The sequence below is a fragment of the Lepisosteus platostomus genome, chromosome 12 (assembly GCF_059453375.1).
Source record: "Lepisosteus platostomus isolate fLepPlt1 chromosome 12, fLepPlt1.hap1, whole genome shotgun sequence".
NCBI classification, from domain to species: Eukaryota; Metazoa; Chordata; class Actinopteri; order Semionotiformes; family Lepisosteidae; genus Lepisosteus; species Lepisosteus platostomus.
In genome coordinates, this window is record NC_142622.1 from 42,028,651 (window position 1) to 42,044,833 (window position 16,183).

At 41.9% G+C, this 16,183-nt stretch overlaps 1 protein-coding gene across 1 annotated transcript in view; it reads left to right on the top strand.

Moving 5' to 3' along the window:
- The window catches only part of susd5 (sushi domain containing 5), a 36,887-nt gene extending 22,715 nt beyond the window's left edge, over window positions 1–14,172 (top strand). Inside the window, exons 4-5 of the mRNA XM_088602035.1 lie at window positions 1,420–1,608; window positions 8,800–14,172. Of these exons, the coding sequence (XP_088458161.1) occupies window positions 1,420–1,608; window positions 8,800–10,145 (1,535 nt within the window). The 3' untranslated portion in view covers window positions 10,146–14,172. The remainder of the gene's footprint in view (window positions 1–1,419; window positions 1,609–8,799) is intronic.
- The last annotated feature ends 2,011 nt before the right edge of the window (window positions 14,173–16,183 follow it).

A 16,183-nucleotide genomic window follows, 5' to 3' on the forward strand; every position in this document is an offset into this window, starting at 1 on the left:
AGGATTGTTGAATTCTCTACATGAGTGCCTTGCAATGCCGATAAGCTGTTTTCAGTTTGCTAGTATAAATGAGGTATACTATGAGTTATACTAGTGACGTTTTCTAAACACATGAACAAAGCAATTTTCTTATTCCTATTCTCCTTATCTGCAAGTACTTTTTCTATCTGGCTTGTGCTTCTGGTGATGACTTCTAGAGACAAATCTGTCATCGAGCGCATAAGAACAAAGGGATGTTGTTCTCTCCAAGGAGAACACTAACAGATGGGGAAATGACACTAATACCGAGCTTAGGTGGAACATAGTCTTTCTACCATGAATAGATGTTGGCTGACAAAGTGTTTAAAAAATCTGTACTTTTAACTCTGTGAAAGGCAGCGGGAGAAAATGAGTCCAGCTTTTTCGTAAAGTAATTGAATACTAATACTAGAATGTCCAAAGGAGGTGTATTGTGCCAGTAATCAGGTTTCCCCATGAAAAGCCAGAGGTTCATATATCATGGCTTCATATTCTTTACATTTAACTGACATAAATACAGCACTATTAGCACTATGTGCAAAATTCCTAGGTTCTATTCATAATTCAAGGGTTTTTACCTGTGCTCCTTCTGGAAACAGGTAAGGATTACAGTTAATCTGCTGTCTCTGCAGCACCTGGGAAGGTGGAGATGGAGAAACGCGTCTCTGAGAACACCAAGCTTCCCCTTTGGAATTGTTCTGCTCATCTTGAAATCAGGCATGGAGGTTTCACAGAATTCGGACTCGAAATGTCTAGAAATCCCACTAGCCAACCTGCACAAACACCTTTTACCCATCTTTTAACTGTGAGCAGTTTACACAAGAAGGGTTTAAGACTGGAAAATTTGTCTACTTTTAAATATGCTCTTACAAGTGGTCGAAGCAGCAGATTGTACAGTTTGCCGTTTTTCCCCGTTCTTAATATTGCTTCCCCGTGCTTCCTGTTGGGCCGCGTAGTGACACAGTGATGTGCAGTGCTGCCTTGCAATACTGGGGTTCAGAGTTCAGAGTTCATGCTGGTAGGTTAACTGACATCTGGGAAGATTGGTCCTGGTGCGAGTGTGTGTGTGTGTGTGTGTGCTCTGTGATGGACTGGCCACGTGTCCTGTAATGTGTGCCTCAATAATGATCTATTTATCTAATTATCTATCTAAAACATGATCTATTTACATGTGTGTGCATGTTTGCGTCTGTGTGTGCCTTGTGATGGATTCTCGTCCCGGGACAGTTTCTCACTCCCCCAAGACTTTGTGTTTGATACAGCGTTTAGAAAGTGGATTGAGAAATTCCCCTCTCTACACCTACCATGCTAGACCGGAGCAAACGTCCGTAATGAGTAGCTTTCACATTCGTTAAACTGCTGAACGGGAACGAGCGGATCTGACGTGACGTTTCCCCGCAGGTAAGCCATGTGGAGACCCTCCCTCATTCCCTCACACCAGCCTGCAGGGCCACACGGGCTTCGAGATGGGCGACGAGCTGCTGTACGTCTGTGCCCAGAGCTACGTCATGGCCAGCGGGCGCAGTGCTTTCAGCCTGCTGTGCGACAGCTGCGGGGAGTGGTATGGACTGGTCCAGGCCTGTGTGAAAGGTGAGACAGTCACACCTGACCTGGAGGGACCTTCTGTCAGAGCTTTGAGCAGAAGTTGCTGGCATCCGTTTTCAACTAGAAAGTCAGTCAGTTCCAGAACACTGTATACCCTGGGTATCCCTGCACTGTGGCCACAGCCCTGCATTGGAGATCCTTCTGAAATTAGCCTTTAATACCGGGGATCAAGGAGAGCCAAAACACTGTGCCTACTGTTTTCTTTAAGCCCCTTCCACAAAGCCCAAGCTACACCACAGTAGGAATTCTGCCCCCGGAAATGCTCCGCAGTTGCAGACTAATTTCAGATGTCAGCAGACAGAACTACTGTATGTGGAGACCAGAAACAAAATCCCAAATACTAATGGAACGTGAAGACAATCACATTAATTAGAATTTGCTCATGTTACATGAAATACAAATAAATCTGTTGTCCATAAGGTCTAAGGTTAACATCAGGAGAACAAACATACATTAGTTTCTTATTAAACATGAATTCTCAAATTACCAGGCAGTAGACGTTCAGGGAAATGTGTGTGTTAAGATTAAGAATTGATTAATAGAAAACAGAGAGTACAGGTAGGGGATTCATGCTCAAATTGAGGTCATGTAAGCAGTGAAGTACCACAGAGATCAGTTCTAGGACCATTGTACTTTCTAATCTATGTCAAAGGATCTAAATTCCGGTATAAATTGATAAATTTAACGTGGTACCAAATTAGGAAGATGGAATAACACTGTAGAAGCAACAATGAAAATTCAAAAATATTTAGAGAAAATTCAAGACTGGGCCAACACCTGATATTTAATATAGTGGTCAAAATGCAGACAAGTGTAGGGGTTTGCATGCATGTAATAAACTTTTAAAGGCAAACAAAATACTAGGATGATAAGTTAAACATTAAGGGATATTATGGTGAAATTGTATAATGCAGCAGTAAGGCTTCATTTAGAATACTCGGCTGTGTACAACTGATGTCACCGCATGATAGAAAAAACACTGACAGATATCAGACCATTGACGTGTCACCAGATACATTCCAGGGCTTGAGGGAATATGCTACAGGCTGAGGAAAATTAACCCTGTTAGTCATGAGTACAGAAGACTATCAGGGGATCGGAAAAACATGTTCAGAGTCCTCAAAGACCTACAGTAGCAGATTTCTCCCAAATAAAGAGTGAAACATGAACCAGAGGACACAAGCGTGTACTAGATGGAAGTGCATTTACAACTGAGAACAGGAGGCACTTCCAAACCCAGAGGGTTTTGGGAGCATGGAACAAGCTACTTAGCCATGTGAACCCACCTGAACTAGTTGGCCATGTGCATGCTGTTGAAACCAATACCCTGAGGTCTTTCAAGAAGTGGCTGGATGAGATCTGTGGATCAATTAGCTACTAACTACCAAACATTCTAGACGGGTGGAGTGGGCTCTTCTCATTAGTATCTGCTCTTATAAGAAAATCACAAAGGTTGTAAACGAGAGCAGAGCATAGTAGGTGTCTATTACACCATTTAAAAGAGATTTTGGATAAGAAAACATATCTACTCAACTTCACATAACGCTTTTCTTTGGTTTGTTCATTCTCACACAGTCTCTCCCTTTCATGAGTCTCATGGCCTACAGTCATCTCACCTGCCCCGACTGTGGAAAAAGCCATTCTTATGCATAATCCAAGGGGTTATTTAAATATTGATACACTCAATAGGTCAGCAAGGTGCATTGGGTGTATTGGATGTGGTCAGTCATTAAATTATCTGGCTCGCAACAAGGAGTGGAGGGAGAGAGGCCTCTATTAGAATCAAATGACAAGACAGGTATAAAATGTTTACACTGTACATTTCCCATAATACTAGACATTGAGAGAAACATAACAGCTGCAGGTGGTCCAGCAGAAATGGATGAAAGGTACAAAGGGGCCATTTATGAAGCTGGCCTTATTCTAGCAAAGACTGCTTTTGTAAGTCTTCCTAATGCATTAGGATGTGCAATGTCGGGTCATGTCAGAGTCCTTATTCACACTTCCAGAGTCCTAAATGAGGTCAGGTACTGATAAAGAGGCAAGCCAGTCTGTGAGCTGAAAATAGATATGGGTGGCAGTTTAAAAAAATGTGTTGGCCAAGCCAGGCCGAACTGGTAGAGCACTTCAGAATTTCCTTGTCAACACTGGTTTATTTGCACAGAGAGGCTAGAGAAGTCCTGAGAAGTTATTACTGGCAGAAAGGACTGTCTCTTCTCAGGCTTGTGTCTGTGACAGAATCAGGACGCAGAGCGAGAGAGAGAGACTGGGCAGCGCTCAGTGAACAAAGATAATTAAACTGCTGTTTGGACCCCTGCTCTGGGGATGTGAGACAGTCAGAGGATTTTACATTCTGAAAAGCTGCAGAATTCAAAATTTTGAATGTTTTAAATCAGCTTTAAGGCAACTTGACCAAAAAAAATGGCTGTAAAACAGAGTTTAAAAATCCTGGCCATCCTTACCACAGTGTAAAGTTATCTGCTTACTATTTATAGGTCTACTAAGTGAAATTCTGTCCAGTGAAAGTATATTAATGAATACTGAATGAAAACCACCGGACAATGAGACTGAAAAGCCCCTATTTTCAGCCTTCAGACTGCATATTAATGTTATGATAGGCTGACATAAAACCATGAAGTCTTTTTATGAGCCTGCAGATTCTTAAATGTGTCAGATTTGTCTAGTTAGAGTCAGTACACTTATGAGACCTTTTTACCCAAGGTCGAAGATTTGGATCACTCATATTCAGTAGGACTTATGAATGCAAACCTTTCTTTTTATTAAATAACACTTTAAGAGTATTCTTCTAGCTTTGTATGTACCAAACATGGTCTTCTGACTGTGAACCCGTACTTCACACAATCTGGAAGTAATTACTGGTCTCAGATCAGAACGATTTTACTTAAAAGATTACTCTCGCTCCTTCCAATACCTCCATGAAACTGGCCTTTCCAAGGGAGCAGGTGTATTTGCTCTGGTAGTAATGATGACGACCACAGACGTTTGGAAGCCAATGACTTCTGCATTCATTTCTTTTTAACGCTGTGGCTTGAGCGAGGCGGTGAGGAACTGGCTCCTGGTTGTCAATCTTAATCGAATCATGCCAGTCCTCCTCACAGGATGTTTTTAAACAGGCTTGCCTAATTTCTCCCTTCCTGTTCGAAACCCCCGCTTGCGCCATTCATCCCCTGTCCTGTATGGCACGGCTTGCCGGTCTTCACACCCGTTTTCTCATGCTTTCTACCTGGCGTTGAGGCTGTAGGGCAGAAATTGTGTCTTTGTATAGACAAGCTTTGAAACTCATAGACAGCCTATCAGTTTCCTGGTTAATGAATTTGTATCATTCGCATGGTCAAGTTTGCAAAGATACATACTGTATTTATACTGTGGAAAAAAAACACACACTGACACTTCGTATATACTCTGTAAGTGAACAAACCACAAATATGATTCACTGTAGTTCTGACAGTAGCTTACAGGAGAGGTCAGGTCAACAAGCAGTTTCTGGCCTTCTAACGTAATAGAATAACAACAGGTTGGGATGACTGCAGACATACTGTAGATCACAGAAATAATTCACATGGCGATATGGGTTAATATATGGAGAGATTATGTCACAGACATGAGGTCATTCAGTTTGTGCAGAGTCAAATCCATGTGTTGGCAAGCAGGAAACACAATCCTGCGCCGTTACGGTTTCCTGACTATTTTCCACACTATGAAAAGGCACTGTGTTCTGCCCCAGAAACAAGCATATTCAGTGGACAAGGTACGTAAAACAAGAAGTACGACTTAGGAAGAGCAAGAAACCTGAACCTCAGAACGAAGGAGCCACAAGGCCTCTGGTTAGAAACAAGCATTTCCTTTCGAAAACAGAAAATAAATGATCACAGTTACAAGAATGTGTTCTAGTACAAGTAAGGCTTTGTCACCCTAAAAATTGGGGTTTTGCAAGACAATTTTCAGAAGGTTACATATTTTCTTTCCTTCGGTAGTGTTGACTGGAAGTCCAGATAGTACATTCACAAATAAACTGCAACATTGTTAAGGTGCATTAATTGTGGCAATGGTTTTTATATTATGTCTGTAATATACCGTAAAGAAAATAGCTAAAATGTTGATAGTGCTCACTTCCAGAGCTTGACTACACTGCCTAACAATGGCAGTAGGTATAGTAAGAGTGGATCCACAAGACAGTGTATAGTGTAGGTTTCAGTCGCCTAAAAATAAAGTCTCAGGCTTCACATCTTTGAATTCCGTTCTGGAAAACAGCAGCGTTCATGCTTCTTCATTTCAATCTAATAAAACCTGCATTCAAAATAGCAGAACTCCGAGAAACCTTATGATAACCGTCACCGCATACAGTATATGAGGCAGTGGAACGATTTGAGTAGAAACTTTAGTGTCTTCGCTTCATTTTCGAAATGGCCCTTTCCAGCACTGTCCTGGCAGTGCCCGATTTCCAACTAGGGCCTACGAAGGAGGGAAACACTAGTGACCCACGAAAAACGAGCTGAAACAACATGCTTGCGATCGACTCTCAAGTGCCCCACATCAAGAATCGCACGCTATCAAGCAGCTGTTCTGGACACTGGAAGTATCGAAGTGATGGTCGCTGGACTCGCTCCATCAATCACGTGGTTTAGCATTAGAATAGTTTAAAGTGCATCATGTCAATCGACGTCATTCAATTGGCTTTTACACCTCTTTTTGCACATTTCGGGGTGAAAGTGCCTAGGGCCTACGAACAGCAGAATCCGGCCCTGCGTCCTGCTTCTTGGCTCCTCTGCTCAGCAGCTCAGGTGGTGAAGTGGGAGCTCTTCACTGGTTGAATTAAGGGGGAACTTAGAGGGCCACATTGTACTAGCCAGGGCACCAGGGTTAACACCCCTACTCTTCTGAAATGTACTGTGGGATCTTTAATGATTATACAGCCAGGGCCTGGGTCTGATCTGAAGAATGATCACTCCTACAGCATAGTGCTCCCAGTTACCATACTGAGGCGCTGAATCAGAAATTTTGCTCCAACGGGAAGACCACCAGCTACTGATTCATTTCAACTCTCACAGCTGCACACTGGATTTCTTTGGAGGTCTCCTTAGCCAGTACCGTCCAGATTCTGCCTTGCTCAGCTTTTGAACGTTTCCTACAAATCTAGATATATTTTCCCCATCTCTGAACTGGCTTCAATGCTCTGTTTTCTTCCCCACTGATAGCTGGTGTGTGGTGAGCATAGTGGTGCACTTTGTTGCATCATCCAGCTGGGGGCTACACACCAGTGGAGGAGGAGGAGAAGCAGGATAAAAAGTTATGAAACCTTTCAGTTCTCCGCAAAGATATTGGAATATCACGAAGATAATGTTCCGATCTCCAAGATCTCATGGGCTAATTAACAGCTTAAAGACCACAAAGGTGTTTGTTTTCAGGCTGAATTTGTACAGCTGTGCACAGTGAGTGTTTTGTTTCCTTGTACTACATAAGTGTCATTGCGCTTAAAAGTTCTTCTTTAAAATTCAGAGACTTCAAAAGTGGTGGGATATTAAGTGTGCAGGAAATTTGTTGGTCTTCCAAGAAAAACAAAAGACAGTTAAATTGGTTAACATGCTGTGGCTATAGAGGGCCACCGTAGTACTTCCTTGCTAAATGCCAGTAATACACTCGTCCAGCATCTGTAAATACAGAAACTTAACCTCTGAAGAGCAGGAAGGAAAACAGTGGCCTTGAGTTGTTTTGAATCCGACTGGGACTAGATCCCAAGCTGAGGAGGAAGCTGAGGAGCCTGTGCTTTGAAGTTGTGTTGATTGAAGGCAGTTTACAATCCTATCGGCCAGCAACTTCAAACTAGTTTTCCTGCTCAATGGACAGGGTTCAATGAAGGCAGTTTTCAAACTTTCCTTAATCCTACACACGCATACAGTACACGTTTTCTAAAGAAAACCGACAACCACACTTTTCCACATTTCTTCTAAACAGTACTTTTTGAAATGTGTGTCACCTTGCAGGTGTTTATTACCCACATCTTAGTTTTATTTTTTGTTTCAAGTGAATAGTTCGGTTTGATTTCTGGATTTTAAACCTTTTGCAGTAACGCATAATCCTGTGGTCTAGCTTACAGCTGGACTGCAGCTTAAAGTCCAAAAACTGCAAAGCAAACAGAATGGTAATAGTAAGTGCTAACTATACGAAACACTCCTTACGTGTTTTTTTCTTGTCTCTTTTTCTCACCAGCATGAGATGCCTCAGAGCAAGCTCCCATGAAATTGCAAATGATTTAGCTTAGTCCCCTTGTTGTGAAGTATGTCTGGTAGCCTTTAGTTCACTCAGCAGCTGTAGCCTCTCTGTCCGCCCTCTTTCTGAGCCCACATGGTGATCTGCCGCAAGCCTGCATTAGGAGAGACTTACTTTGTAGCTGCCTTGACCAGCCTCCTGTAGGTACTGGTACACATATTCTACAAAACGAACAGGGAATTTCCAAAGCCTGGGAGGAGGGGGTTGGGGAAAAGGTTGGTGAAAAAAGATCCTTTTCCATCTACACTATACGCCAGAATGAGGAGACTCCCAATGGCAGCCTTACTCGCAAATCCAGGCACGGTTAAATTAGATCATATCACGAAACATGCAAGACTGCGATGCTCAATGGAGTGACTTCCACCTCCATGCCACTCATACCAAAGAAAAATCAGTCCAAAGGCAACCAAAAGTCTTAGAAACTTCCGAGGAGCTTAAACAGCTTCAAATCTAATTGCTAATGGATTAAATGTGCAAACTCAGCACATTTAGGCTTCAAAATGATTGCAGACTTTTTGAAAGGATGCATGTATCAGCAGTGGAGCTACAAAATGGTCAGATGGCACTGCTGACTTCAGCCTCAAGTCATCCTGCAGGGGGTCCATGTTGGCCTGCAAGAGTTGGACCTACGTCTGTGGTGTCATTCGGTTCAGTCTAGAAAGTGGAGAAGCACACAACACCATTTTAAATCTACTGAAGTCATTGGTACTATAATAATAATAATAAAGAATCCATAAGACCTTCAGCTATTCATTCGTGTGCAAAATGTTTTTCAATCCATATCCGTATATACAGTACAGTTGAATGACAAAATGACACGATCATGCTCATTAATTCAGTTGATTTAAGGTTAACTGTAACGTGTGCAATACATTTTCCCTTCCCTAGATGAGACGGAAGCGCATATCGATTACGAAGACAAGTTCCCCGACGGAAGGCACTTGTCGTACGAGGATCCTGAAGAGCCGGAGGACAGTCAGGAGGCTCTGTCCTTCGGCGAGCACGGGGACACCGAGCAGGAGAGGGGGGACGCGAGGGGAAGGGAGGGGGAGCAGGGAGCAGGGAGAACGGAGGGGGAAGGAGAGGAGGAGGTGGAGGACTCAACGGATAGGGACTTCCAGGAGCCCACGACGCCCACAGAGTCGCCGGTGTCCCTGCTCAGCCAAAAACATCTGTTTTGGTTTCCCTCTGAGACTTTCCACGAGCCAGAGGAGCCGGGAGAGAAGGAGGTAACGGCCAGGGAAGGAGGGGGACCCGTCTTCACGGACGGCGACAACCACATTGGAGTGAAGACCTCCGGCAGCGCGACAGAAGGGCTGCCAGGTTTTGATGACGGGGAGGACTTCCCCATTGACCTGCCCGCGGGAGACCCGAAGAACGACACCAAGCAGGCCACGAAGGATTCGGTCGCCAGCACCGATGAGTCCTGGCTGGACGGCTACCCGGTGACGCAAGAGGTGGCCGAGGACGGGGAGAAAGTGGGGGGCGGCAGCACGGAGGCCGAGGACGGGGAGGTGCCGGGAGCGACGGACCGCCCGAATCACGTGGAGATCAGCCGGGCGGACGCAGCCAGCACCGCGCCGTCCCCCGGCTTCACCCAGATCGCGGCGGCCCCCACGGGTCAGATCCACTACGGCGTTCAGCGCCTGCCCGCGGCACTGACGCCCAGCCCGGCCCCCGAGACCGCCGGCACCGGCGAGGAGGAGGTGGCCCCGCGCTTCACGACCACACCCTCTGAGGCGGCACATGCCGACACCATCGCCCCCTCAGAATCGGCAAGCGAGGACCACGAGCTCGCGGTTACCCCCACCGTTGCCTCCTGGGAGACAACTGAGGCTTTGTACCCCATCGTTGACCACATGCCGGAGCCCACAGACTCGGACGACAACACCACGCCCTACCAGATCCCCAGGGAGACCACCGCCGGGTCATCGGACGACTTCGCGGGGACTGGCCCGTACGAAGAGCCCATCACATGGAACCTCACGCACGCGCACGGTCCTGGAGCCAAACTGCGTCCCACTGCGGCGCCTTGTGTGGGAGAGGACTGCCCCCAGCACAGCAGCGGGCCGATGATCGCCGTGATCATCGTTGCCATCTGTTTGCTGGTCGTAGTAGCCACACTGGCCGTCTGGTGCTACAAAAAAAGGCAGCAGAAAAGCTCTGTTTACAAGATGAATGGGAAGGGACAGACTAGACACCCCCAGCAGATTGAAATGCAGCAGAAGGTGTAGCTTTTACTTAGCGTTCTCTTTCTTTTCTTTTCTTTTTTTCTTACGAGGAGCGCAGAAGCCAAACAGAAAGGTTAGATCAACTCCGGTGGAAGCCGAGAACAGACTCTTTGTTTGGAGACGAGGGGGACATTGTGGTACAGATTTTTATTGTGTTCCTTTATTTTTCTGTGAGACTGGTTGAGTAATTTTCTTTGTTTTAGTCTGGTTCGATGTTGCTTGTTTTCCGCAATGATGATTGAAGCTTCGAAATACCAAGGTAACTAAGTTTTTCCTGAGGTAAAATGGTCTCACTGACGCCACACATGACTCCAGTGTGCAGCCAGATTAATAGAATGGAGCTGCACAGTAGAATCAGAGGAAGACCGTCCTCAGTCGACTACTTGTCCCCATGCCAGCAGTCCAGTTTCTGCTCCTGGATGCTTAATAAGCACAGACACAACAAACTGGGAAAAGGCCTTGGTAAAACTCTTTTGAAATGTGTTCTAGTCATATTCCGTCCTTTTGTAATTATTAAGAAGTACTAGAAGCTTTAAAAAGCCCTTTTAGCATCACCTAAAATTTCACATCTGGTACATCTGTCCTGTGTTTAATTACTTGGCTAATGGAAGCACCTCATACTTCCGTCAGTGACAGATTAGACTTCAGTGGTTTCAGACCGTTGATATAACCTTCTTGGAATAAACATCTACATCTTGCCCATTAATAACAGTACAGTATTATTTTGATATATCTTTGTATTTAGTAGGGCTTTGTGTAATTGTGGGTAGAGCTTGCATGTGTTGAAAAGCACAGCTGCAAAACAGCACAATGGGCAGAAAGCAGAGGCATGAGAGCTAGTGGAAACCCAGCATGCATTTCAGGAGAAAGATGTTACATGTACTGTACGTACAAGGGAGTAATTTTAGATCATGTGATTCTGAGGGCAAATGTAAAACAAACAGATTTTATATGTATCAGTGTGATATTTTCACTGACCGCCGGATTCAGTCTTATTAAACAAATACCATAAAACACATCCGAATTTCAGGAACTCAAAGACACTGGATGAAATTTTGATAACAGAGCTTTGAAAAAGAAGGATTTTTCACAATTTTATTTGCCGTTGAAAACAGTTTTTTTGGACAATAGAGTTGAATACTCCGCATCACAACTCTTTTCAGGTGTGCACAAATATAAGAGACGTAACAACATTAACTATAAATCTGATTTTTTGTATGTACGTGGACATTGTATAGTGTAGTGCACAATTTACAATAAAGATTCACATTCTGCGAGGTATTTTGGGTGCATGGCGAAATATGACAGCTCTGAATTGTTTTAGGAGAGCTCAACCGTTTTTCAATTATCTAAAAAAGATCATTTTACAATTTGATAATCCTCACCATGCATATACTGTATTTAGAACACATAATCAGTAGTTTTGCAGTTACTAATCAATGGTATATTTGCTTAAAAATGTCTCACCTTTTTTTAATTCAATGACAATTCAAATATCTATTAATAATTTGTGACTGTGTTTGATGAATTAGTTTCTATATATTTTTATGAAGACCTACGATGTTTTTGTCTATATTATGTCTGAAAATGTTTTGAAGTCTGAATTATTTTGTGTTATAGAGTAGCTTAAAGTGAAGGAGGGGTGCAGAACAGTATACTCTTTGCTGAGTCTATTGCTGTTACATCACATGTCACTGGAGGGTTTTCACGATGAATGGGATTGGTTTTGCTTGCAGAATACAGGGACTTAAATTGTGTTTCCTCTTTGTGTGTGTTTATCAAAGGGTGCTTCCTTTTGTCATCTGGGAACAAGAGCTGTCCACAAGCCACTGTTCGAGTCTATCCAATATATCTACAGTTTATCCATAGAGGTTATGTCCTGTTGTCTGATAATTGGGGAGCAATGCCTTGTTAAAACCAGCACTCTAGAGAATAAATATCTTTACGTTAATATGTCTGTCTGAGATGTGCATGTTTATAAAGGAAAACATAACGTCCTGTGTGGGGGATACCAGCTTCCAGAGTTTTCTTTAAAAACTGAATCAAGTGGATTTGACCAACAGAGACGAAAACCCTCTAAAAAACGCTGCGTTGTAATTTTCTGTAAATTATTAAAAAATATTCTGTAACCAAGCCTTTTTTTTCCTAACAAATTACGACAACAGTAACCAAACAGATTTATAATTATATGATTTATGAACCAACTTAAAGATTCTCAAAAGATGCTGTGTACATAGTACACAGCAAATTGAAGGGAAGCTTGAATAATCTGATCATTAAAGAAAAAAGACTGTGCGGATTCAGGTCTTCTCTTGACATGGTTTTTAATGTGATGGACACACTTCACACATGTGATAAAATCACTGTTAGGCCGGATAGGAAGTGTCACATCATCATAGGCAGCCGTACAATCTCATAATCTCTTAAATTGTCTGTGAAACTTAAGACGGAGAGATGTAAGAGTCAGAAAATTATCTTTCGCCGTGACCAACCATCAATAACACCCTTGCAACATCTTCTCATGCTGCCCCTGATTGGTGGAATTGATGCCGAGGGAAGCTGCACTCTTCTTGTTCGGCAATACAGAGTTTATCCAGGCTCTGTAGCTGGACAGTATGAAAAGATAATGCACAATTTCTCTGGTTCAATAGGGTTTTTACACTTCTAGATCACCGGTCAGCGCTTTTGGTACAGCACATTGTTCGATTCAGTCTGAATTGAATGAGGTAACTCTGTAGCTTGAATGAATCCTGCATTACTACAATTTGAGAAGAGGACACCTGAGAGTCTTTCTCAGTTAAGCAGATGTAGATCAGGTTAGTGCTGTCATGCTTAAAATCACACCCTAGGTCATGGTTTTGGTGGCACCAAAATGGACCTTTTATATTAGACACCAACATACCAATACTCCTGTTCCTGGTGTTGTTGATGAGAAGTTGATTAATGTCATGTCTGAATGTTTGTTATGTCTCAGGTGACAGGTCTCCTGTTGGAAGATTTGCCTGGGCTTGGTACTATTGGTGCTGTGTAAAATAGTGGAGAGGCATGAAAATGTACGTGTAAATAGTACAACAGCAACTGACGTACTGTGAGTGAGTTCACTGGATAAATATCCACAGTTGAGTAGGAGCCCTGTTGTCGGTCAAACTTTGTCATAACTTCGCTATGATCATCATGTGGTGTCTGACAACCCAATGAATTTTTAAACAGTAAATATAGTCACATCAAATTAAGATAATATATAATAGACAATATACAATTAAGTATATACTGTACATTAAGGACAATATACAGTTTGAATGTTATCATTGCTAAAACGAAGTGATTCTTTGTGTCTGACTGGTTGTACTGTTTGTAACGACTGAAGATCCAAGTGCAGTAGGAACACAAGGTTCCTTTCTCCTAAGAATATGAAAAATATGGAAAATCGTGTCAGCATTCAAAATGACCATATTTGTATAATTGTGTATCTTCACTTGGTAAGTAAATCTAACGTTGTTCCATTAAAATCACCAAGACTTTGTAAATGACAGAATGTACTTCCCATAACAAAGATTAAATGTATTCAGTTGTTCAGTAATTACCGGTACTTATGAATTTATAAGGCCAAAGCTACAGTTTTACTCTAAAGCAACATTTGTAAGTAAATATTTTGTAGATCATCAGATATTTCAATTCCATAGCAGAAACCAGTCCTTTCCTTTCGATTTTCACCATCAGTCAGTCAGGTATGTTGAGTTTGATTCGATTGTCACTGATGCTGTTTGTATTTGCGTGTAAAGGGTTTTACATTGGTTGATAACTTCGCTGTGTTGCAATGTTTCTGTAATAACTACAGACTACAGTTTTGCTGGTCATTATATTGAGAGCTAATGAAATGACCTATATAATACAAATTGCATTGATTCTCTTTCTTGTCCAACTGTTCTTTTGTATATATTGTATAATTGTTATCGTGCTTCGGAACAATGATTGTTTTGGTCCTGCTGTGTTTGTTTTAATAAAGTAGCAAAGCTGTGTGTAAATGGAAGGTAGTCTAAACAACTGAAGCTTAAATCATTTAATCACATAATTAAAGGTCTGCACTCTGTACAACTCCAAAACAAAGTGACTTTTAAATTTGAAACATTACTATACTAGTCTTTGGAGGCGGTATTGATGTTGTGTTCCACTGTAAAATCAATCAGCATAAAATCTGTATGCGCAATAAGGTACTTGTACTTTCTTGCTTTTATGGCAAAACCATTTTAATAGGCAGCTCAGGTTAGAGAGTATCTGAACTGAAGTGGTTTTTCTTATTAGAACCATGTAGCACTCTTGTCCAGAGCAGTCGACATACCTGTATGAATATGAAATGTATAGCAACAATCATGTTCATGCAGCAAGTTGGGAAAATTCAATGATTTTTAAGGCTGACAGTGTTGGTGCTCTGGTTTATTTTAATAACCTTAATGCATAATCTGCCCATTTCTTCAACATTATGCATAATATTATTAAAGATGATATTAAAGTTCCAGGTTTCAGGCAAGAAGTGAACAAAGCTGCAAAGATATCGTTGATCAAATGTTATATCCTGGTTTTATTCCAAAATCCAGTCAGTTGCTTTCAGTATGCTGATGTATTTGTATTTTATTTAACAGTTAACAATTACTGCTTTTTATGTAAGTGGCAACCTGATTATACAATGGAGGTTTAATTTCATTGTCAATCTGACACAGAAATAGGAATGAGGATAATGGGCATATTATGGGCATGTGATAGGACAACATTATTCAAAAGTCTGGAGGAAGGCAGATTTTTAAACTTGCAAATTTTGAGTTTCTTTCAAACATATTATTGTAAAATGCTTCGTGATTTGTAAACTTTTAATGAATTTGTGAGAATAAATGTCAAAAATGATTCTGATGAAAGAAGAAATTCTTTAATAAGAATCTTCATTTCCACAGTGCAGTTCATGATACACTATCTCAAGCCTCTTTACAATAAAACATTTTGATTTAACATTTTGTAAAGAGGATCCAATAAAAATGAAGCTTTTGATTATTCACGTGCCCTGAATCAGAAAAAAGCTACACTTTTGCTGTCTTTGAAGTTCTTATGAATTTGAAATGCATTAGAAAAGTATGAATTAAGTGAAAATTTTTAAAAAGATGCAATACAAACTACGAGTTCTCATGAGTATAAGTGGTGCAGAGTAACGTTATGCAGTAAAGATGTTGAAAAAACCTTGGATTTAAATTCTCCACACTGTGCAGGATTTCAGAACACAGCACTGCAATAGAGTGAATACATTCCATTCTCGTTAGTGTTGGCTGAGCTATCAGTGCCTGGTTGACATTTCTGGCACTGTATAACAAGCAAGACAGATGATGACATTTTGGTACACAGCAGACAAAGTTTGGGTGTAGCCCAGACTGAACCAAATAATTTAGTATACATTTGTTCCTGGTTTTGTGGGATTCCTATCCAGAATTCTAATCCATTTAAAGGAGACTAATCAATAAAAACCACTGAATGTCCTGAGATATTTTCTTTAATGTGTGGCACAGTACAGGAGCTTGTCAGCATGATTTTATTGTGGGTCATATTTATTAGACAAGGTGTAAAATCACCGTTTTGCTATATTTTTCGCGTTTCAAAGTTAAATTGATATGAGAGAAATGTCCAACTCGATTGCCCTTCGTCTTACATCCTCAATCAAGTATTCCAATAGTCACGAGACGACTAGCTATAGTCTAAATAAAGGTGAAGTTCAAAAGGCTTCTTCCACATTGTGAACCAGAATATTTTCACAACAGACCTTTCAGTACCAGAAAATCTCCACACAAAAAGGTGAAAACAGGCATTATAACAGCATGGGAACCCGGGACAGGATTTGACAGACAGATACAGACAGAAAAAATCTGATGTATCCACAGAGGTCCCGTCTGTCTGCTGCTCTGAGTGTTTTGAGAGCCACTGAGCCCAGCCTCTATAGCTTCTCCAGTGTTTTTGCAGCATGTCTGGGAATTGTGCATCAGTCGGCTGATTTATTGGACTAT